Below are 24,650 nucleotides of genomic sequence, written 5' to 3'. Positions count from 1 at the left end.
GCAATCCTGAGAAGGAAGAATAAAGTGGGGGTATCTCACTCCCCAACTTCAAGCTCTACTACAAAGCCACAGTAATCAAGACAATTTGGTACTGGCACAAGAACAGAGCCACAGACCAGTGGAACAGAATAGAGACTCCAGACATTAACCCAAACATATGTGGTCAATTAATATACAATAAAGGAGCCATGGACATACAATGGGGAAATGGCAGTCTCTTCAACAGATGGTGCTGGCAAAACTGGACAGCTACGTGTAAGAGAATGAAACTGGATCATTGTCTATCCCCATACAGAAAAGTAAACTCGAAATGGATCAAAGACCTGAATGCAAGTCATGAAACCATAAAACTCTTAGAAAAAACATAGGCAAAATCCTTTTAGACATAAACATGAGTGACCTCTTCTTGAACATATCTCCCTGGGCAAGGGAAACAAAGGCAAAAATGAACAAGTGGGACTATATCAAGCTAAAAAGCTTCTGTACAGAAAAGGGCTCCATCATTAGAACAAAAAGGTATCCTACAGTATGGAAAAACATATTCATAAATGACAGATCTGATAAAGGTTGACTTCCAAAATATATAAAGAGCTCACATGCCTCAACAAACAAAAAGCAAATAATCCAATTAAAGAATGGCAGAGGAGCTGAATAGACAGTTCTCTAAAGAAGAAATCCAGATGTCCAACAGGCACATGAAAAGATGCTCCACATCGCTAATCATCAGAGAAATGCAAATTAAAACCACAATGACATATCACCTCACACCAGTAAGGATCGCCGTCATTGAAAAGACAAACTACAACAAATGTTGGCAAAGTTGTGGAGAAAGGAGAACCCTCCTGCACTGCTGGTGGGAATGTAAATTAGTTCAACCATTATGGAAAGCAGTATGGAGGTAACTCAGAATGCTCAAAATAGAAACACCATTTGACCCAGGAATTCCACTTCTAGGAATTTATCCTAAGAATGCAGCACTCCAGTTTGTAAAAGACAGATGCACCCCTATGTTTATCACTGCACTATTTACAATAGCCAAGAAAAGGAAGCAACCTAAATGTGAATCAGTAGATGAATGGATAAAGAAGATGTGGTACATATACACAATGGAATATTACTCAGCCATAAGAAAAAAAAACAGATCCTACCATTCGCAACAACATGGATGGAGCTAGAGGGTATTATGCTCATTGAAATAAGCCAGGCAGAGAAAGACAAATACCAAATCATTTCACTCATATGTGGAGTATAAGGACAAAGGAAAACTGAAGGAACAAAACAGCAGCAGAATGACAGAACTCAAGAATGGACTAATAGTTATCAAAGGGAAAGGGACTGGGGAGGATGGGAGGGAAGGGAGGGATAAGGGTGGGGAAAATGAAAGAGGGTATTACAATTAGCATGTATAGTGCGTGGAGGGGGACGGGGAGGGCTGTGCAACATAGAGAAGACAAGTAGTGATTTTACAGCATCTTACTACGCAGATGGACAGTGACTGTGAAGCGGTATGTGGGGGGGACTTGGTGAAGGGGGGAGCCTAGTAAACATAATGTTCTTCATGTAATTGTGGATTAATGATACCAAAATAAAAATAATAAAAATTTTTAAAAATTAAAAAATAAAATAAATAAAAACCAGTGAGATCACCTCACACCAGTCAGAATGGCTAGTATCAAAAACAAAAGAAATAACAAGTGTTGACAGGATGTAGAAAATAAAGAAGCCTCATGCACTGTTGATGGGAATGTAAATTGGTGCAGCCAATATGGGGAGCACTTCAAAGGTCTCTCAAAAGCTAAGAATAGGAATATCATATGACCTTGTAATTTCAATTCTCAGAATTAGCCAAAAAAAACAAAATCAGTTATTTGAAAAGGTATCTGCACTCCTATGTTATTGCAGCATTAGCTACAATAGCCAAGATAAAGAAGCAACCTGAGTCTTCATCAATAGATGAATTATTAAAGAAGATATGCTGCATGAATACATGGAATATCAATCATAAGACAGAATGATGTCCTGCCAGTTGAGACAACATGGATTGACCCAGATAGTATTATGCTAGGTAAAGATGAGTCATACAGAGAAAGACAAATACCATGATTTCACTTACCTGTGTAACCTAGAAAACAAAACATACATACAATCAAACAAAACATAAATAGACAAATAAACACCGAGAACAGACTAGTGTTTGCCATAGAGGAGATGGATGGGGAATGGCTGATATAGGCAAAGGGGATAAAGTGGTACAAATTTCCAATTTAGAATATAAAATAGCCTTGTGAATGACAGTACAACCCAGGGGATATAGTCAATATTATTTTAATATCTTTGTTTGTTAACAGAAAGTACCAACACTTATCATGGTGAGCATTTAGTAATGTGTATAATTGTTGAATCACTATGTTGTACACCTGCAAGCAGTATAAAATTGCACATAAACTATATTTCAATTTAAAAAATAAATAAATAATAAACAACATGCTACTGAACAACCAGTGGGTCAAAGAAGACATTAACAGAGAAATAAAATACTTTGAGATTACTGAAAATAGAAACATAGCATACCAAAATTTTTCAGATGCAACAGTAGTTCTAAGAGGAATGTTCATAATGATATATGCCTACCTAAAGAAACAAGACAAATCTCAAATAAATAACCAAACTTTTTACCTTATAGAACTATAAACAGAAGGAAAAAAATGAAGCCTAAAGTTAATAGAAGGAAGGAAATACCTACAACCGGAAGAGACATAAATGAAACAGACACTAAAAAGAGAATAAAAAAAGACCTATTCAAGTAAGAGCTGGTTTTTTGAAATGATAAAGATTAACAAACCTTTAGCTAGATTAACCAAAACAAAAAGAGTGAGACTCAAATAAATAATATCAGAAATGAAAGAGAAGTGTTATAACTGATATTTCATAAATAAAAATAATAAGAGAGTACTATGAATAATTATATGACAACAAACTGGAAAACCTAGAAGAAAGGAGAAATTCCTAGAAACATACAACCTTCCCAAACTGAATCATGAAGAAATAAAAAATCTGAACAGACCAATTGCTAGTAGGGACATTAAAGCAGTAATCAAAAACCTGTAAAGAAATTAAATTCCAGGAACAGATGGCTTCACTGGTGAATTCTATGAAATACTTAAAAAGAAAAATTAATATGAATCCTTCTTAAATTCTTCCAAAAAAGGAAAGAGGAAGGAGTACTTCCAAACTAATTCTATGAGGCCAGCATTACCCTGATACCAAAACTTGATAAGGATGACACAAGAAAAGAAGGCTTATATCTCTGATGAACACAGATGAAAAAATATTCAACAATGTGTTAGCAGATATATCAATAATACATTAAAATGATCATTCACCTGGATTAGTTGCGATTTATGCTAGGGATGCAAGGATGTTTCAACATCCACAAATCACTGTGATATACCACATTAACCAAATGAAGGATAAAAATTATATGATAATCTCAATTGATGCAGAAAATCATTTGACAAGTTCAGCATCCATTTTTTATTAAAACTCTTGACAAAGTAGGTGTAGTGGAAATGTACCTCAACATAATAAAGGCCATGTGTGACATGCACACAACTAACATCATACTCAATGGTGAAAAGCTGAAAACTTTTCCTTTAAAATCAAGATCAAGACAAGGATGCACACTCTCGCCACTTCTATCTCTCATAGTGGAAGGTCTAGCCAGAGCAATTAGAAAATAGAATATTTTCTAGAAAAATAAAAATAAAAGAAACAAAAAGTATCCTAATTAGTTATGAAGAACTAAAACTGTCACTATTTGCAGATGATATATTATACATCGAAAATCCTAAAGAGTCCACTAAAAATGTTAGAACTAATAAGTGAATTCAGTAAAGTTGCAGGAATCAAAAATTAATATGCAAAGTCTGTTGCATTTCTATACATTAATAACAAACTGTCAGAAAGAGAAATTAAGAAAATAATCCCACTTAAGATTTCATCAAAAAGAACAAAATGCTTAGGAGTAAATTTAACCAAGAAAGTGAAAGGCCTATGCACTGATAATTAGAGGACATGCTGAAAGAAACTGAAGACACAAATAAATGAAAAAATATTCCAAGCTAATGGATTGGAAGAAGTAATATTATAAAATGCCCATCCTACCCAATGCAATCTACAGATTCAAGGGATGAAAATTCCAATATCATTTTTCACAGAAATAGTACAGTCAATCCCAAACTTTGTTTTGATCCACAAAAGTCCCTGGAGAGCCAAAACAGTCTTCAGAAAGAACAAAGAAGGAGGCATCACACGCCCTGATTTCAAACTATACTACAAAGCATAGTAATCAAAAGAGTATTGTATTTGTATAAAAACAAACACATAGATCAATGGAACAGAATAGAGGGTCCAGAAACAAACCCATGCATATTTGGTCAATTAATTTATGACAGAGAAGTCAAGAATATACAATGGGGAAAGGACAATATCTTAAATATATGGTAGTGGGAAAACTGTACAGCTACATGCTAAGAATGACACTGAATCACCATCTAATACCAGATTTAAAAATTAGGTCAAAATGGATTAGACTTGAACATAAAACCTGAAACTCTAAAATTACTAGATGTAAGCATAGGTGGTAAGCTCCCTTACATCAGTCTTGGCCATGATTTCCTGGATTTGACATCAAAAGCAAAGACAAAAAAAAAGAATACCTGGTATTACATCCATAAAAATCTTCTGCAGAGCAAAGGTAACTATCCGCAAAATGAAAAGGCAACCTACTGAATGGGAGAAAGTACTTTCAAATCATATATCTGATAAGAGGTATATATCCAAAATATATTTTAAAAGTCATACAACTCAATAGCAAGAATAAACTAACAATCCAATTTTAAATGGGAAGAGGAGCTGAATAGACATGTTTTCAAAGAACATAAACAGATAGTCAACAGGTACATGAAACGGTACTCACATCACTCACTAATCATGAGGAAATTGCAAATCAAAACCATATGAGATACCACTTCACTCCTGTCAGAATGGCTGTTATCAAAAAGATAAGAGATAAGAAGTGTTGGTGAGGATGTGGAGAAAATGGAATGCTTTTTCCACTGTCAGTGGGAATGCAAATTGGTGCAGCCACTGAGGTAAACAGTATGGAGTTTCCTCAAAAAATGAAACATAGAGTAACCATATGATCAATCAATTCCACTTCTGTGTATTTACCTGAGGAAACAAAACCAGTAACTCAAGAAGTTATGTGTACCTCCATGTTCATTGCAGCATCATTTATGACAGCTAAGATATGGAAACAACCTAAGTGACCATGGATAAATGAATGGTTAAAGAAAATTTGGTATGTATACACAATGGAATATTATCCAGCCATAAAAATGATGTAAATCTTACCATTCACAGCAACATGGATGTAACTTGAGGGCATTTTGCTAGAATGACAAATACCACATGATCTCATTTATATGTGGAATCTAAAACAATGAGCTCATAGTTACAGAGAACAGATTGTTTGCCAGAGGGAGAGGCATTGGAGATGGGCAAAATTGGTGAAGGGAGTCAAAAAGTACACGCTTCCAGTTCTAAAATAAGTAAGTCATGGGGATGTAAAGTACAGCATAGTAAGTATAATTAATAATATTGTACTGTAAGTGGCCTGGGCTTCCTCACCTGCATCCCAGGCACTTGGACAGCCAATGCTCAAAATGTATGAATACAGATTTTTCAAGATGGTGGCATTAGTAGGGTGGTGGAAATCTCCTCCCAAAACCATAGACAATTTGAAAATACAGCAAATACAACTATTCCTAAAAGAGTGACCAGAAGATACAGTACACAAGCCAGGCTACATCTGCAAGAACCCAACATCTCACAGAAAAGGGTAAGATACAAAGCCATGACCCAGCGGGACCCGAGCACTCCCCTCACCCCAGCTCACTGGCAGGAGGGAAAGAATCAGAGTGGGGAGGGAGTGGAAGCACAGGACTGCTAAATAACCAGCCTTAGCAACCTGCCCCAGGAGCAGAGACACACATTGCATAGTGTACTGGATATTAGAGAAATGGAAAAGTAAAATTCAAGACAGAGACTGCAAGCAGGTCCCCACAGCCAGCTCCCCTGGGACAAAAGAAAAGCAGGCACTTAAATGTCTTAAAGGGGCAAGGACTTAACAGGTGGACAAAATCGTCCTGACACAGCAGGCTGAGAATTTTAAGGAACTTCAGGTGCCCTCACCCCCAGTGGCAATGCAGCTCCAAAGCCCACCCCTCACAGTGATAAGAAGCCTGCAGAGCAGCCAGGGAGCAGCCCTATGCACAGAAACCACACAGAGACTTCTCCCAGTATGCAGCTAACCGGGCCATATCCAGAGGCTTCCCCCTGCATGCAGCTGCCTGGCATAGGCAGAGGAAGCCGGTGCAAAGTCCAGAAGGCATGAAGGGGCACCATTCTCCCAGGAGAATACACACTGCTGGTCTGTGACCTCCGCCAGTGCTCTAGGCCATCCCGAGGGCTGCCCTGCCCATGGAAGCTCAGGGGATTAACCAAGAGACTTCCCCCTGTGTGGAGGTACCTGACACAGGCAGCGGAGAAGGGCTAGGTGAACAGCAAGCAGGAAGGGACTTTGTTCTCCCAGATGACACATGCACCACTCACCGGCTATCACTTCTATCACAATGAAAAGGGAGAAGAACACTATCAAGTCCAAAATCACTCAAACGCCATAGAGAGGACCTGGTGAGATCAATAGAACCAATCTTCCTGAAAAAGAAAATAAAATAAAAGTCATAACCATACTGATAGAGCTGCAGAGAAATATGCAAGAGCTAAAGGGTGAAGTCCAGGGAGAGATAACAGAAATGAAATAAACAATGGAAGGATTTAAGAGCAGACTGGATGAGGTGCAAGAGTCTGTTAATGGAATAGAAATCAGAGAAGAGGAATACAGAGAGAGATAAAAGGATTTCCAGGTATGAAAGAATATTAAGAGAACTGTGTGACCAATCCAAATGAAACAATATTCACATTATAGGGGTACCAGAAGAAGAAGAGAGAGAAAAATGGATAGAAAGTGTCTTTGAGGAGGTAATTGCTGAAAACATCCCCAATCTGGGGAAGGAGATACTATCTCATGCCATGGAGGTGCACAGATCTCCCAACACAATGGACCCAGGGAAGACAACAGACATATAATAATTAAAATAGCAAAGATCAAAGAAAAGGACAGGGTATTAAAAGCAGCCAGAGGCAGAGAAAATATCACCTACAAAGGAAAACCCATAAGGATATGCTCAGACTTCTCAATAGAAATCTTACAGTCAAGAAGAGAATGGCATGATATATTTAATGCAATGAAACTGAAGGGCCTTGAACCAAGAACACTGTATCCATCAAGATTATCATTTAAATTTGAAGGAGGGATTAAATAATTTCCAGATAAGCAAAAGTTGAGGGAATTTACCTCCCACAAACCACCTCTACAGGGTATGTTAAAGGGACTGCTCTAGATGGAAGTACTCTTTAGGCTAAATAGATGTCACCAGAGAAAATAAAATCACAACAAAGAAAGCAGACCAACCAAGTACTAACTAAAGGCAAAAAATAAAATCAGCTATCCACAAAATCAGTCAAGAGAAACACAAAAGAGTACAGAATGAAAGACCTAATATATAAACAGTGGAGGAGGAAAAATAGAAGGGAAAGAATAAAGAATCATCAGACTGTGTTTATAATAGCATAATAAGTGAGTTAAAGTCAGAGGGTTAGATAGTTACGATGCAACCCTTGAACCTTTGGTAATCACGAATCCAAAGTCTTCAATGGCAATGAGTATATATCTATCAATAATCACCCTAAGTGTAAATGGACTGAATGCACCAATCAAAAGACACAGAGTAATAGAATGGATAAAAAAGCAAGGCCCATCTATACGCTGATTACAAGAGACTCACCTCAAACCCAAAGATATACACAGAAGGGATGGAAAAAGATATTTCACGCATACAACAGGGAGAAAAAAGCAGGTGTTGCAGTATGTCTATCAGGCAAAATAGATTTCAAAACAAGAGATAAAGAAGGACATTACCTAATAATAAAGGAGTCAGTCCAACAAGAGGATATATCCATTATAAATATCTATGTACCCAATACAGGAGCACTGACATATGTGAAACAAATACTAAGAGAATTAAAGGAGGAAATAGAATGCAGCATTCATTTTAGGAGACTTCAACACACCACTCACTCCAAAGGACAGATCCACCAGACAGAAAATAAGTAAGGACACAGAGGCACTGAACAACACACTAGAGCAGATGGACCTAACACACATCTACGGAACTCTACCCACAAAAGCAACAGGATACACATTCTTCTCAAGTGCCCATGGAACATTTTCCAGAATACACCACATACTAGGACAAAAAAGAGCCTCAGTAAATTAAAATATTTTGAAATTGTATTAACCAACATTTCAGATCATAAAAGGTATAAAACTAAAAATAAATTGTACAGAGAAAACAGAAAGGCTCACAAACACATGGAGGCTTAACAACATGCTCCTAAATAATCAATGGATCATGGAACAAATTAAAACAGACATCAAGCAATGTATGGAGACAAATGAAAACAACAGCACAACACCCCAACTTCTGTGGGATGCATCAAAGGCAGTTCTAAGAAGAAAGTATATAGCAATCCAGGCCTTTTTAAAGAAGGAAGAACAATCTCAAATGAATAGTCTAAATTCAATTATTGAAATTGGATAAAGAAGAAAAAATGAAGCCCAAAGTCAGCAGAAGGAGGGACATAATAAAGATCTGAGAAGAAATAAATAAAATGGAGAAGAATGAAACAATAGAAAAAATTGATGAAACCTAGAGCTGGTTCTTTGCAAAAATAAATAATATATATACATTAACCCCTAACCAGAATTATTAAGAGAAAAAGATCTACACACATAAACAGAATCAGAAATGAGAAAGGAAAATTCATGATGGTCCCCACAGAAATACAAAGAATTATTAGAGAATACTTTGAAAATCTATATGATAACAAACTGGATAACCTAGAAGAAATGGACAACTTTCTAGAAAAGTACAACCTTCCAAGACTGACCAAGAAAGAAACAGAAAATCTAAACAGACCAATTACCAGCAAATAAATTGAATCAGTTATCCAAAAACTACCCAAGAACAAAACCCCTGGACCAGAAGGATTCATCACTGAGTGTTATCAAACATTTAGAGAAGACATAGTACCCATGCTCATTAAGGTTTGCAAAAACAGATCAGGAGGAAATATTTCCAAACTCAATCTATGAAGCCATAATCACTGTAATACCAAAACCAGGGAAAGACCCCACCAAAAAAGAAAATTACAGACCAATATCCCTGATGAACATACATGCAAAAATACTCAACAAAATATTAGCAAACCGAATTCAAAAATACATCAAGAGGATCATACACCATAACCAAGTGAGATTCATTCAGGGATGCAAGGATCGCACAACATTAGAAAATCGATAAACATCATCCACCACATCAACATAAAGAAGGACAAAACCACATGATCATCTCCATAGATGTTGCAAAAGCATTCGACAAAATTCAACAACCACTCATGATAAAAACTCTCAAGAAAGTGGGTATAGGGGCAAGTACCTCAACCTAATAAAGGCCATATATGACAAACCCACAGCCAACATCATACTTAACAGTGAAGAACTGAAAGCTTTTCACCTAAGATCAGGAACAAGACAGGGATGCTCACTCTCCCCACTTTTTGTTTTACTGTACAATTAGAAATGTAATATACTACTTGTAACAAAGCAAAATACTCAATTCCAAGAAAACAAAAAATTCAATTCCATGGAAGATGATTACATCATATATTTTATGAAACTCCTGTTCTGTTCTTTGATAACAACAGTGGAAAATGTAAATAATTTTTGTCTTTTGTTGAATCCTGAAGCTTTGCCAAGCGATGCTTGCAAATCTCCATGTGTTGAAAGTGAACAAAAATTTGTAAAAGGAAACTATCTAATTAAAAATGTCAGTCCAATAATCTAGTATTATAATTGAGCTGATAATAGAGATATTAAAAACATTAAAATCTCAGGCAGTATTATAAGGTCTGGATAATAATTTCAGTGTAGAAGCTGAAAGAGAATTCAGCACCTGAAAATACCGACGGTGTGAAGACAAGTGCCCTATACAAATGGGGCTGGTTTCCAGCCAGCCTTCCACTCCGAAAAAAGGCACAGAACAGCCTGGCCTGCTTCCCCACACCAGCCAGCGTCCGACTAGGGCTCCCTTGGCTTAGTACTGGTTTTGTGGAAAAAGCTCATTAACAATCTCTAGAAGTCAACAGCCAATTTGGGAATTAATAAAATAATATGGACAGTTTTCAGCAAGAGTTAATCACACATTTCTCTGTTTCTGAGCGTGCCATGCCTGGATTCACATACCCTGCTAATTCTTCAAAAGGATGTATTTTAGACTGAAAAATTCTCCACCTGTCTTCTCCCTTTCATTTTGATTTGTTCCAACCCATCAGTTATGGTTGGTGCCTTGGGTATTATTTAGGAAGTTCGTCCACACCCCCAAAGCAATTTGTTCATTCAGTTTGGGTTTCTGTATTGATGATCAAATTATGAGTGTTATCTTGTGCTTCCAGCCCTCATGCTCCTTTTCATCATATAACATTGGCCAGGACCTGCTAACCAGTGCAATGTTAGGAATGATAATAGCAGGCGTTCTTGCTTTGTTCTTGATCTTAACGGACATGTGTCTGAGTTCCTCTGCATCTATTGACTTGATCATAGAGTGGTATTTCTGCTTTAGTCTATTAATGTACTGGACTGTTGACAGATTTTGTGATGGTGATTCATCCTTACATTCCAAAGTAACACTACGTGATCACAATGAGTGGAACATTAAAATGCTATTGGCTCTGCAGTCTTCATGTCTGTTTCTGTGACTGATGGTCTTTTCCCTCCAGAGCGGTGGACTACTCTGCTCTGGGGAAAAAGGACCAGCTCATAAGGTGCTTCCCTGATTCTGCTCTTCTCAAATGCTCTACTTTTTAAGACTTCCTGTATTTGGAAGTATTGTAGAAGATAGAGATTGTCTATTCCATGATAGTTCATTAAAACTTTCTTTATTTTTTTGTTATCATTAATCTACAATTACATGAAGAACATTATGTTTACTAGGCTCCCCTCTTCACCAAGTAACCCTCCAAACCCCATTAGAGTAACTACCCATAAGTGTAGAATGAATACTGTCTTCCCTGTGTTGCGCAGCCTCTCCATGCCACCACTACATGCTAATTATACATGCTAATTGTAATACCCCCTTGCTTCCCCCCCCTTATCCTTCCCTTCCCACCCATCCTCCTCAGTCACTTTCCCTTTTGTAACTGTTAGTCCATTTTTGGGTTCGGTGAGTCTGCTGCTATATTTTTCCTTCAGTTTTTCTTTATTCTTATACTCCACATATGAGTGAAATCATTTGATACTTGTCTTTCTATGCCTGGCATATTTCACCGAGCATAATACCATCCAGCTCCATCCATGTTGTTGCAAATGGTTGGATTTGTTTTCTTCTTATGGCTGAATAATATTCCATTGTGTATATGTACCACATCTTCTTTATCCATTCATCTACTGATGCACATTCAGGTTGCTTCCATTTCTTGGCTATTGTAAATAGTGCTGCAATAAACATAAGGGTACATCTGTCTTTCTCAAACTGAGCTACTGCATTCTGAGGGTAAATTCCCAGAAGTGGAATTCCTGGGTTGAATGGTATGTCTATTTTGAGCTTTTTGAAGAACCTCCGTACTGCTTTCCACAATGGTTGAACTAATTTACATTCCCAAGAGCAGTATAGGAGGGTTCCCCTTTCTCCACAACCTCACCAACATTTGTTGTTGTTTGTCTTTTGGATGGTAGCTATCCTTACTGGTGTGAAGCGATTTCTCATTGTGGTTTTAATTTGCATTTCTCTGATGACAAGCAATGTGGAGCATCTATTCATTTGTCTGTTGGCCATCTGAATTCCTTCCTTGGTGAACTGTCTGTTCAGCTCTGCTCCCCATTTATTAATTGGATTATTTGTTTTATGTTTGTTGAGGTGCATGAGCTTTTTATATATTTTGGATGTGGATCCTTTATCGGATCTGTCATTTATGAATATATTCTCCCATACTGTAGGGTACCTTTTTGTTCTATTGATGGTGTCCTTTGCTGTACAGAAGCTTTTCAGCTTGATATAGTCCCACTTGTTCATTTTTGCTTTTGCTTCCCGTGCCCGAGAAGATATGTTCATGAAGAAGTCACTCATGTTTATGTGCAAGAGATTTTTACCTAAGTTTTTTTCTAGGAGTTTTATGATTTCATGACTTACATTCAAGTCTGTGATCCATTTTGAATTTACTTTTCTGTATGGGGTTAGACAGTGTGATCCAGTTTCATTCCCTTACATGTATCTGTCCAGTTTTGCCAGCACCATCTGTTGAAGAGACTGTCATTTCCCCATTGTATGTCCATGGCTCCTTTATCATATATTAATTGAGCATATATGTTTGGATTAATGTCTGGAGTCTCTATTCTGTTCCACTGGTCTGTGGCTCTGTTCTTGTTCCAGTACCAAATTGTCTTGATTACTGTGGCTTTGTAGTAGAACTTGAAGTTGGGGAGTGAGTTCCTCCCCACTTTATTCTTCCTTCTCAGGATTGCTTTGGCTATTCTGGGTCTTTGGTGTTTTCATATGAATTTTTGAACTATTTGTTCCAGTTCGTTGAAGAATGTTGTTGTTAATTTTATAGGGATTGCATCAAATCTATATATTGCTTTGGGCAGGATGGCCATTTTGACGATATTAATTCTTCCCAGTGAAGAGCATGAAATGAGTTTCTATTTCCTAGTGTCCTCTTTAATTTCTCTTAAGAGTGTCTTATAGTTTTCAGGGTATAGTTCTTTCACTTCCTTGGTTAGGTTTATTCCTAGGTATTTTATCCTTTTTATGCAATTGTGAATGGAATTGTTTTCCTGATTTCTCTTTCTATTAGTTCATTGTAAGTGTATAGGAAAGCCACAGATTTCTGTGTGTTAATTTTGTATGCTGCAACTTTGCTGTATTCTGATCTCAGTTCTACTAGTTTTGGAGTAGAGTCTTAAGGGTTTTTTATGTACAGTATCATGTCATCTGCTAATAGTGACAGTTTAACTTCTTCTTTACCAATTTGGATTGGTTGTATTTCTTTGTTTTGTCTAATTGCCTTGTCTAGAACCTCCAGTACTATGTTGAATTACAGTGGGGAGAGTGGGCATGCCTGTCTTGTTTCTGATCTCAGAGGAAAAGCTTTCAGCTGCTCACTGTTCAGTATGATGTTGACTGTAGGCTTATCATATATGGCCTTTATTATGGTGAGGTACATTCCCTGTATACCCATTTTGCTGAGAGTCTTTATCATGAATGGATGTTGAATTTTATCAAATGCTTTTTCAGAATGTATGGAGATGATCATGTGGTTTTTGTCTTCCTTTTTGTTTATGTGGTGGATGATGTTGATGGATTTTCGAATGTTGTACCATCCTTGCATCCCTGGGATGAATCACACTTGGTCATGCTGTATGATGTATTTTTGAATTCGGTTTGCTAATATTTTGTTGAGTATTTTTGCATCTATGTTCATCAGGGTTATTGGTCGGTAATTTTCTATTTAGGTGGGGGTCTTTGCCTGGTTTTGGTATTAGGGTAATGTTGGCTTCATAGAATGAATTTGGGAATATTCCCTCCTCTTCTATTTTTTGGAAAACTTTAAAGTCAATGGGTATTATGTCTTCTCCATATGTCTGGTAAAATTCCAAGGTAAATCCATCTGGCCCGGGGATTTTGTTTCTGGGTAGTTTTTTGATTACCAATTCAATTTATTTGCTGAATATTGGTTTGCTTAGATTTTGTGTTTCTTCCTTGATCAGTCTTGGAAGGTTGTATTTTTCTAAGAAGTTGTCCATTTCTTCTAGGTTTTGTGGCTTTTTAGCTTATACGTTTTCATAGTATTCTCTAAGAATTCATTGTATTTCTATGGGGTCCACCATGATATTTCCTTTCTTGTTTCTGATTCTCTTGATGTGTGATGATTCTCTTTTTCTCTTAATAAGTCTGGCTAGAGGCTTATCTATTTTGTTTATTTTCTTGAAGAACCAACTCTTGGTTTCATTAATTTTTGCTATTGTTTTATTCTTCTCAATTTTATTTATTTCTTCTCTGATCTTTATTATGTTCCTCCTTCTGCTGACCTTAGGCCTCATTTGTTCATCTTTTCCAATTTCGATAATTGTGACATTAGACAATTTATTTGGGATTGTTCTTCCTTCTTTAAATATACCTGGATTGCTATATACTTTCCTCTTAAAACTGCCTTTGTTGCATCCCACAGAAGTTGGGGCTTTGTGCTGTTGTTGTCATTTGTTTCCATATATTGCTGGATCTCCATTTTAATTTGGTCATTGATCCATTGATTATTTAGGAGCATGTTGTTAAGCCTCCATGTGTTTGTGAGCCTCTTTGCTTTCTTTGTACAATTTATTTCTAGTTTTATACCTTTGTGGTCTGAAAAGTTGGTTGGTAGGATTTTAATTTTTTTTAACTTACTGAGTCTCTTTTTGTGGCCTAGTATGTGGTCTATTCTGGAAAATGTTCCATGTGCACTTGAGAAGAATGTTTATCCTGTTGCTTTTGGATGTAGAATTGTATAGATGTCTATTAGGTCCATGTGTTCCAGTGTGCTGTTCAGTGCCTCTGTGTCCTTACTTATTTTCTGTCTGGTGTATCTGTCTTTTGGAGTGAGTGGTGTGTTGAAATCTCCTAAAATGAATGCATTGCATTCTATTTCCTCCTTTATTTCTGTTAGTATTTGTTTCACATATGCTGGTGCTCCTTTGTTGGGTGCATAAATATTTACATGGTTATATCTTCTTGCTGGACTGAGCCCTTTATCATTATGTAATGTCCTTCTTTATCTCTTGTTATTTTCTTTTTTTTGAAGTCTATTTTGTCTGATACTAGTACTGCAACACCTGCTTTTTTCTCCCTGTTGTTTGCATGAAATATCTTTTTCCATCCCTTGACTTTTTGTCTGTGCATGTCTTTGGGTTTGAGGTGAGTCTCTTGTAAACAGCATATAGATGGTCTTGCTTTTTTGTCCATTTTATTACTCTGTGTCTTTTGATTGGTGCATTCAGTCCATTTACATTTAGGGTGATTATTGAAAGATACGTGCTTATTGCCATTGCAGGCTTTAGATTCGTGGTTACCAAAGATTCAAGGTTAGCTTCCTTAGTATTTTACTGCCTAACTGAACTTGCTTATTGAGCTGTATTGAACACTGTCTTGTGATTCTTTATTACTCTCCTTCTTATTCCTTCTCCTCCATTCTTTATATGTTGGCTGTTTTATTCTGTGCTCTTTTGTGTTTCCTCTAACTGTTTTTGTGGATAGTTGATTTTATTTTTTGCCTTTAGTTAGTATTTGGTTGGTCTGCTTTCTTTGCTGTGATTTTATTTTCTCTGGTGACATCTGTTTGGCCTTAGGAGTGCTCCCATGTAGAGCAGTCCCTCTACAATACCCTGTAGAGGTGGTTTGTGTGTGGCAAATTCCCTCAACTTTTGCTTGTCTGGGAATTGTTTCATTCCTCCTTTATATTTAATTTATAATCGTGCTGGATACAGTATTCTTGGTTCAAGGCCCTTCTGTTTCATTGCATTAAATATATCATGCCATTCTCTTCTTGCGTGTAAGGTTCCTGTTGAGAAATCTGATGATAGCCTGATGTGTTTTCCTTTGTAGGTGACCTTTTTCCTCTCTCCAGCTGCCTTTAAAACTCTGTCCTTGTCCTTGATCTTTGCTGTTTTAATTATTATGTGTCTTGGTGTTGTCCTCTGTGGGTCCCTTCTGTTGGGAGTTCTGTATACTTCTGTGGTCTGAACGATTATTTCCTCCCCCAGTTTGGGGAAGTTTTCAGCAATTATTTCTTCAAATACACATTCTATCCCGTTTTCTCTCTCTTCTTGTTGTGGTACCCCTGTAATGCGAATATTGGTCTGTTTGGATTGGTCACACAGTTCTCTTAATATTGATTCATTTCTGGAGATCCTTTTATCTCTCTCTTTGTGAGCTTCTATGCGTTCCTGTTCTCTGGTTTCTATTCCGTCAATGTCCTCTTGCATCTTATCCATTCTGCTTATCAGTCCCTCCAGATATTGTTTTATTTCTGTAATCTCCTTCCAGACATCATCCCTTAGCTCTTGCATATTTCTCTGTAGCTCCATCAGCATGGTTATGACCTTTATTTTGAATTTTTTTCAGGGATATTGGTTAGGTCTCTCTCCCCAGATTCCTTGTCTGGTGAGGATGTCTGGGTTAGTCTGGTCTGTATCAAATTCTTTTGCCTTTTCATGGCGATAGAGGAATTTTCTGGAGCTGTTGCATGTGTTGGCTGGGAGAACATCCCTTATTGCTGGTTTGTGGCCTTCCTCTCCTGGGAGAACAGCGACCCCTAGTGGCTTGTGCAGGGCAGCTGCACACAGACGTGGTTTCTAATTCTTGCCCAGCCGCTGTGAAAGTAGCTATGCCCTACTGCCTCAGGCTGCTTCTCCCCTATGGTGGAGCAGCGTCGGATGGTAAACAAGCAGGAGGCTGTTTATCGCAATGAGGGGCCTCTGAGCTGTGCTGCTGCCCAGCAGGTTAGGGTGTCCAGAGTTCCCCGGGATTCCCAGCTGCTCTGCTAAGTGTCCCAGGATGTTTCTGTCCAGCTGTGGGGTTCCTGTCCCTTTAAGAGTTTCAAAAAACACTCACTTTTCTTTGTCCCAGGGGCGCTTGCTGCAGAGACCTGCTCCCAGGTCTTACTGTCCTGTTCCCCTACTTTCCAGCACCCCATGCACGCACACACTGTGTGTCTGTGCTCTGGTTCGGATGGCTAGGGCTGGGTGTTTAGCAGTCCTGGGCTCCCACTTCCTCCCTGCTTTGACTCCTCTCCTCTGGCTGGGAGCTGGGGTGAGGGGTGCTCGGGTCCCAGTGGACCAGGTCTTGTATGTTACCCCTTCATGAGGCGCTGAGTTCTCACAGGTGTAGATGTAGTCTGGCTGTTGTCCTGTGTCTTCCGGTCTGTCTTTTAGGAATAAGTTGTATTTGTTGTATTTTCAAAAATATATATGGTTTTGGGAGGAGATTTCTGCTGCTCTACTCATGCCACCACCTTGGCTCCATACATTCTCACTCTACCGACTTTTATTAAACACCATATGGGAGTTTCTAGCCCCAGCAATCAGACAACACAAAGAAATAAAAGGCATCCAGATTGGTAAGGAAGAAATCAAACTGTCACTGTTTGCAGATGACATGATATTGTACATAAAAAACCTGAAAGAATCCACTCCAAAACTACTACAACTACTATCTTAATTCAGCAAAGTTGTAGGATACCAAGTTAATACACAGAAATCTGTTGCATACCTATACACTAACAATGAACTAGCAGAAAGAGAAATCAGGAAAACAATTCCATTCAAAATTGCATCAAAAAGAATATAATTTGACATTAAGAGGATTAAAGATGGCAGCATGAGAGGAGAGACAGAGGCTTCCTCCTAAAACTGGATAAAATTAGCGAATTTAATTGGCGCGACTAATCCTGAGAGAGCAACAGGAAAGAGGGTGACGTCAGACTGCATACACCTGGAGAAAAGTGCAGACCTCACAGAATGGGGTAATGTACCAGAGCTGTGGCTCTGCAGGACCCAAGTTCTTCCCCGACCCCAGCTCACCGGCCGGAGTTAGAGAAACTGAGCAGGGAGGGAGTGGAAGGCTTGGGACTGCTGAATACCTAGCTCTGGAGATCTGCTCTGGGAGCACAAACCTACATTTCATGGTGTTTTCATGAGACATGCATGACTACCAGGTTGGAAAGTTAATACAGGCAGAGTTTCTGAGGAGACAGGGATTCTGGCTGCTTGTGGGAAGCAGGGATCCATATCCAGCTGCTCTGGGAGAAAAACATACCTGTGTGACTGGCCCAAAATAGATAAGCCTCTAGCCAGACTTATTAAGAGAAAAAGAGAATCAACACACATCAACTGAATCAGAAATGAGAGAGGACAAATCACGAAGGACCCAACAGAAATACAAAGAGTTATTAGAGGCTACTATGATAACCTATATGCTAAGAAGCTGGAAAACCTAGAAGAAATGGACAACTTCCTAGAAAAATACAACCTTGCAAGACTGACCAAAGAGGAAACACAAAATCTAAAGAAACCAATCACCAGCAAAGAAATTGAAGCGGTATTCAAAAATCTACCCAAGAAAAAAAAAACCTGGGCCAGATGGATTTACCTTGGAATTTTATCAGACATACAGAGAAGATATAATACCCATTCTCATTAAAGTTTTCCAAAAAAATAGAAGAGGAGGGAATACTCCGAACTCATTCTATGAAGCCAACATCACCCTAATAACAAAACCAGGCAAAGACTCCACCAAAAAAGAAAACTACAGACCAATATCCCTGATGAACGTAGATGGAAAAATACTCAATAAAATATCAGCAAACCAAATTCAAAAATACATCAAGAGGATCATACAACACTACCAAGTGGGATTCATCCCAGGGATGCAAGGATGGTACAACATTCGAAAATCCATCAACATCATCCACCACATAAATGAAAAGAAAGGCAAAAACCACATGATCATCTCCATAGATACTGAAAAAGCATTTGACAAAATTCAACATTCATTCATGATAAAAACTCTCAGCAAAATGGGGATACAGGGAAAGTACCTCAACATAATAAAGGCCATATATGATAAACCCACAGCCAACATCATATTGAATAGCGAGAAGCTGAAAGCTTTTCCTCTGAGATCGGGAACAAGACCGGGATGCCCACTCTCTCCACTGTTATTTAACATATCACTAGAGGTCTTAGCCACGGCAATCTGACAAAACAAAGAAATACAAGGAATCCAGATTGATAAAGAAGAAGTTAAACTGTCACCATTTGCAAATGACATGATATTGTACATAAAAAACCCAAAAGACTCCACTCCAAAACTATTAGAACTGGTATCAGAATACAGAAAAGTTCCAGGATACAAAATTAACACACAGAAATCTGTGGCTTTCCTATACGCTATCAATGAACCAATAGAAAGAGAAATCAGGAAAACAATTCCATTCACAATTGCATCAAAAAGAAGAAAATACCTAGGAATAAACCGAACCAAAGAAGTGAAAGACCTATACCCTGATAAGACACTCTTAAGAGAAATTAAAGAGGAAACTAACAAATGGAAACTCATCCCATGCTCTTGGCTAGGAAGAATTAATATAGTCAAAATGGCCATTTTACCCAAAGCAATATACAGATTTGGTGCAATCCCTATAAAATTACCAACAACATTCTTTAACAAACTGGAACAAATAGTTCAAAAATTCATATGGAAACACCAAAAAACCAGAACAGCCAAAGCAATCCTGAGAAAGAAGAATAAACTCGGGGGGAACTCACTGCACACCCTCAAGCTCTAGTACAAAGCCATAGTAATCAAGACAATTTGGTACTGGCACAAGAACAGAGCCGTAGAACAGTGAAACAGATTAGAGACTGCAGACATTAACCCAAACATATATGGTCAATTACTATTCGATAAAGGAGCCAAGGACATACAATGGGGAAATGACAGTCTCCTCATCAGATGGTGCTGGCAAAACTGGACAGCTACATGTAAGAGATTGAAACTGGATCATTGTCTAACCCCATACACAAAAGTAAATTCAAAATGCATAAACGACCTGAATGTAATTCATGAAACCATAAAACTCTTAGAAAAAAACATAGGCAAAAATCTCTTGAACATAAACATTAGCAACTTCTTCATGAACATATCTCCCTGGGCAAGGAAAACAAAAGCAACAATGAACAAGTGGGACTACATCAAACTGAAAAGCTTCTGTACAGCAAAGGACACCATCAATAGAACAAAAAGGTACCCTACAGTATGGGAAAGCATATTCGTAAATGACAGATCTGATAAAGGCTTGACACCCAAAACATATAAAGACCTCACGCACCTCAACCAAAGAAAACCAAATGATCCAAATAAAAAATGGGCAGAGGAGCTGAACAGAGAATTCTTCAGAGAAGAAACTCAGATGGCCAAGAGACACATGAAAAGATGCTCCACATTGCTAGTTATCAGAGAGCTGCAAATCAAAACCACAATGAGATATCACCTTACACCAGTAAGGATGGCTACCATCCAAAAGACAAACAACAACAAATGTTGGCGAGGTTGTGGAGAAAGGGAAACCATCCTTCACTGCTGGTAGGAATGTAAATTAGTTCATCCATTGTGGAAAGCAGTATGGAGGTTCCTCAAAATGCTCAAAATAGACTTACCATTTGACCCAGGAATTCCACCTCTAGGAATTTACCCTAAGAATGCAGCACTCCAGTTTGAAAAAGACAGATGCACCCCTATGTTTATCACAGCACTATTTACAATAGCCAAGAAATGGAGGCAACTTAAGTGTCTATCAGTAGATGAATGGATAAAGAAGATGTGGTACATATACACAATGGAATATTATTCAGCCATAAGGAGAAAGCAAATCCCACAATTTGCAACAACATGGATGTAGCTAGAGGGTATTATGCTCAGTGAAATAATCCAAGGGGAGAAAGACAAATACCAAATGATTTCACTCATCTGTGGAGCATAGGAACAAAGGAAAAACTGAAGAAACAAAACAGCAGCAGAATCCCAGAACCCAAGAGTGGACTAACAGTTACCAAAGGGAAAAAGAGTCTGGGGAGAATGGGAGGGTAGGGAGGGATAAGGGTGGGGAAGAAAAAAGGGTTTATTATGATTAGCATGTATAATGTGGGGGGTGGGGGAAAGGGGAGGGCTGTGCAACACAGAGAATTCAAGTAGTGATTCTACAACATCTTACTATGCTGAAGGACCATAACTGTAATGGGGCTTGTGTGGGGGACTTGGAGTAGGTGAGATCCTAGTAAACATAATGTTCTTCATGTAATTGTAGATTAATGATAAAAAAATTTTTAAATGTCAAAAAAAAAGAATATAATACCTAGGAATAAACCTAACCAAGGAAGTGAAAGACCCATACCCTTAAAACTACAAAACGCTCTTGAGAGAAATTATAGAGGACACTAACAAATGGAAACTCATCCCATGCTCTTGTCTAGGAAGAATTAATATTGTCAAAATGGCCATCCTACCTTAAGCAATCTACAGATTCAATGCAATCCCTATCAAAATACCAACAGCATTCATCAATGAACTGGAGCAAATAGTTCTAATATTCATATGGAACCACAAAAAACCCTGAACAGCCAAAGCATTCCTGGGAAGGAATAATAAAGCAGGGGGATCTTGCTTTCCACCTTCAAACTCTATACAAAGCCACCGTAATCAAGACAATTTGGTACTGGCACAAAAACAGACCCACAGACAGTGGAACAGGATAGAGAGTCCAGATATTATCCCAAACATATATGGTCAATTAATATGTGATAAAGGAGCCATGGACATACAATGGGGAAATAACAGCCTCTTCAGCACCTGGTGTTGGCAAAACTGGACAGCTACATGTAAGAGAATGAAACTGGATCATTGTCTAACCCTATACACAAAAGTAAATTCAAAATGGATCAAAGTCCTGAATGTAAGCCATGAAACCATAATACTTTTAGAAAAAAACATTGGCAAAAATCTCTTAGACATAAGTATGAGTGACTTCTTCATGAACGTATCCCTGTGGGCAAGGGACACAAAAGCAAAAGTCAACAATTGGAACTGTATCAAGCTGAAAAACTTCTGTACAGCAAAGGACACCACGAATAGAACAATAAGGCATCCTACAGTATGGGAGAATATATTCATAAATGACAGATCCGATAAAGGGTTGACATCCAAAATATATAAAGAGTTCTTGCACCTCAACAAACAAAAAGCAAATAATCCAATTAAAAAATAGGTAGAGGAGCTGAATAGACAGTTCACCAAAGAAAAAGTTCAGATGGCCAACAGACACATGAAAAGATGCTCCACATCGCTTGTCATCAGAGAAATGCAAATTAAAACTACCATGAGGTATTATCTCATACCAGTAAGGATCACCACCATCCAAAAGTCAAACAACAACAAATGTTGGTGAGGATGTAGAGGAAGGTGAACCCTTGTACACTGCTGGTGGGAATGTAAATTAGTTCAACCATTGTGGAAAGCAGTATGGAGGTTTCTCAGAAACTCAAAATAGAAATACCATTTGACCCAAGAATTCCACACCTAGGAATTTACTGTAAGAATGCAGGAGCCCAATTTGAAAAAGACATATGCCTCCCTATATTTATCAGAGCACTATTTACAATAGCCAAGATATGGAAGCAACCTAAGTGTCCATCAGTAAATAAATGGATAAAGAAGATATGGCACATATACACAATGGAATATTATTCAGCCATAAGAAGAAAACAAATTCTACCATTTGCAACAACATGGATGGAGCTAGATGGTATTATGCTCAGTGAAATAAGCCAAGCAGAGAAAGACAAGTACCTAATGATTTTACTCATCTGAGGAATATAAGAACAAGAAAAAACTGTAGGAACAATACAGCAGCAGACTCACAGAACCCATGAATGGACTAACAGTTAGTAAAGGGACAGGGACTGGGGAAGATGGGTGGGAAGGGAGGGGTAAGGGGAAAAGGGGCATCATAATTAGCACACATAATGTAGTGGGGGGCACAGCAAAGGGAGTACAACACAGAGAAGACAAGTAGTGATTCTATTGCATGTTGCTACACTGATGGACAGTGAGTGTAATGGCATATGCAGTGGGGACTTGATAATGGGGGATGTCTAGTGTCCATAATGTTGCTCATGTAATTGTACATTAATTATACCTAAATAAATAAATAAATAATACTGTACTGTATATTTATAAGTTGCTAAGAGAGTACATCTAAAAGTTCTTAACACAAGAAAAACATTTTTTGGAACTGTGTATGGTAACAGAGGTTAACTAGATTTTTTGTGGTGATCATTTCACAATATAAACAAATATCAAATCAATTTGTTGTACACCTGATGCTAATATAATATTATATGTCAATCATATCTGAGCAAAAACAAAAAGACTGGTGTTCCTATGGATCTCTTTTCATCGCTTTTCCTAATCAGGCCAGTTTTGTATCCTCTAGTAACTGTGTAATGTCCAGGAAGTGGTGCTTGAAGATGTCAGAAGACTGGAAAGAGTGGTTGCTTGTGGTAAAGGAGCAGAGTCTCAGCTCTGTCACTTCCAAGCTCTTTGACCTTGAGCAAGGTACTTCACCTCTCTGAGCTGTGGTATCCTCATTTCTAAAATGAACCTAATTATGTCTTCCATACTACACAGAGTTGTTATAAGGATTAAAGTGTAATAGCATATTATCAGAATTAGTACTCTTAAACAGCAAGTAAGCTCCCCATTCTGTAGGCCACTATGATTGTGTCCTAGGAGTGGTGTCTTCTTAGTGCCTATGTGGGTATCTTCTTAAAGCCATCTTTGAAAGGAACATAATTCAGAGGCCTCACTCAGGGATGGAGTAGGCTCAAGGTGGACAGAGGGTGTCCAGGTTGAGTTAGGGTAATGTATGTGACATCAAATCTCGGAAAGGGAGATTTTAATACTAAGGACTCAAATCTTGAAGTTGGAACTCAAGACTGATCAGTACTATCCTTTTCTCTTCCCCCTCCTTTTTTTCTTTCTTCTCTTGTTGTTTCACGTGCATGATGACTGTAGAAGACGGTTTTCCAAGGAATGCTGGTTTGGAAGTCATCAAACATCGGTCATTCCTCCCACTGCCCTCAGCGACCCTAAAGGAGATGGTGAGTAGCTAAACTTTAACCTCAGAAATACATTGGGGATGGAGGGAGGTACAGAGACTGGGGAAAAGGACTATGATTAAATTATTCTCCTCTACTAACCAAACATTTTTTGGGAAGTAGGAGCATGCATGTGTGTAGAGAGATCATGGTTTTTTTTTGACCTTTGAAATGGTGAATGTTGATGATTATGGTGTATATGTATGTGAGCATGTTCTCTGTAGGCTCTGTCACAATTGTTTCTCAATGATCAGAATTGATTTAAGCTTTTTCATGATTTTCAGACAGTAGATAGTCCATGAAATAAGTTGGTTTGCATCCAGGTAGGAAGAAAGAACTACATGAAGGCTCAGGTTATGCTACTTTTAAAATAGAAACTAACACAAAAGTTGTCCCCAAGTCTGAAACTAATATGATTATTTCCCCAGTGCACTTCACTTATACTTTGTCAATTCCAGGACACTAGTGATTTATTGAGAACTCTATTTATAAGGTGTTTGAAGTCTACAAAGTGATACACAATACTTGGCATTGCCAGAGCTTATTATTATTGTGTTTCCAGGATATTGACATGACAATTGACAGATTAAGGTAGCATATTCTGGGGCCAAAGGAGTGGTAGAGACACTTGGAGATTAGCAAATGTTAGGAGTGTCAACCAATT

General features: G+C 38.0%; 1 protein-coding gene across 1 annotated transcript in view; it reads left to right on the top strand.

Annotated features, from left to right (window-relative positions):
* Positions 1-24,650, top strand: part of DGKK (diacylglycerol kinase kappa) — a 189,464-nt gene that overhangs the window by 85,812 nt on the left and 79,002 nt on the right. The window contains 1 exon segment of the mRNA XM_036996346.1: positions 23,904-23,989. Within this exon segment, the coding sequence (XP_036852241.1) occupies positions 23,904-23,989 (86 nt within the window).

This window comes from Manis javanica, chromosome X (assembly GCF_040802235.1).
Source record: "Manis javanica isolate MJ-LG chromosome X, MJ_LKY, whole genome shotgun sequence".
NCBI classification, from domain to species: Eukaryota; Metazoa; Chordata; class Mammalia; order Pholidota; family Manidae; genus Manis; species Manis javanica.
The sequence above is the reverse complement of the archived record's forward strand: the minus strand, read 5'-3'. Positions and strand labels throughout refer to the sequence as shown.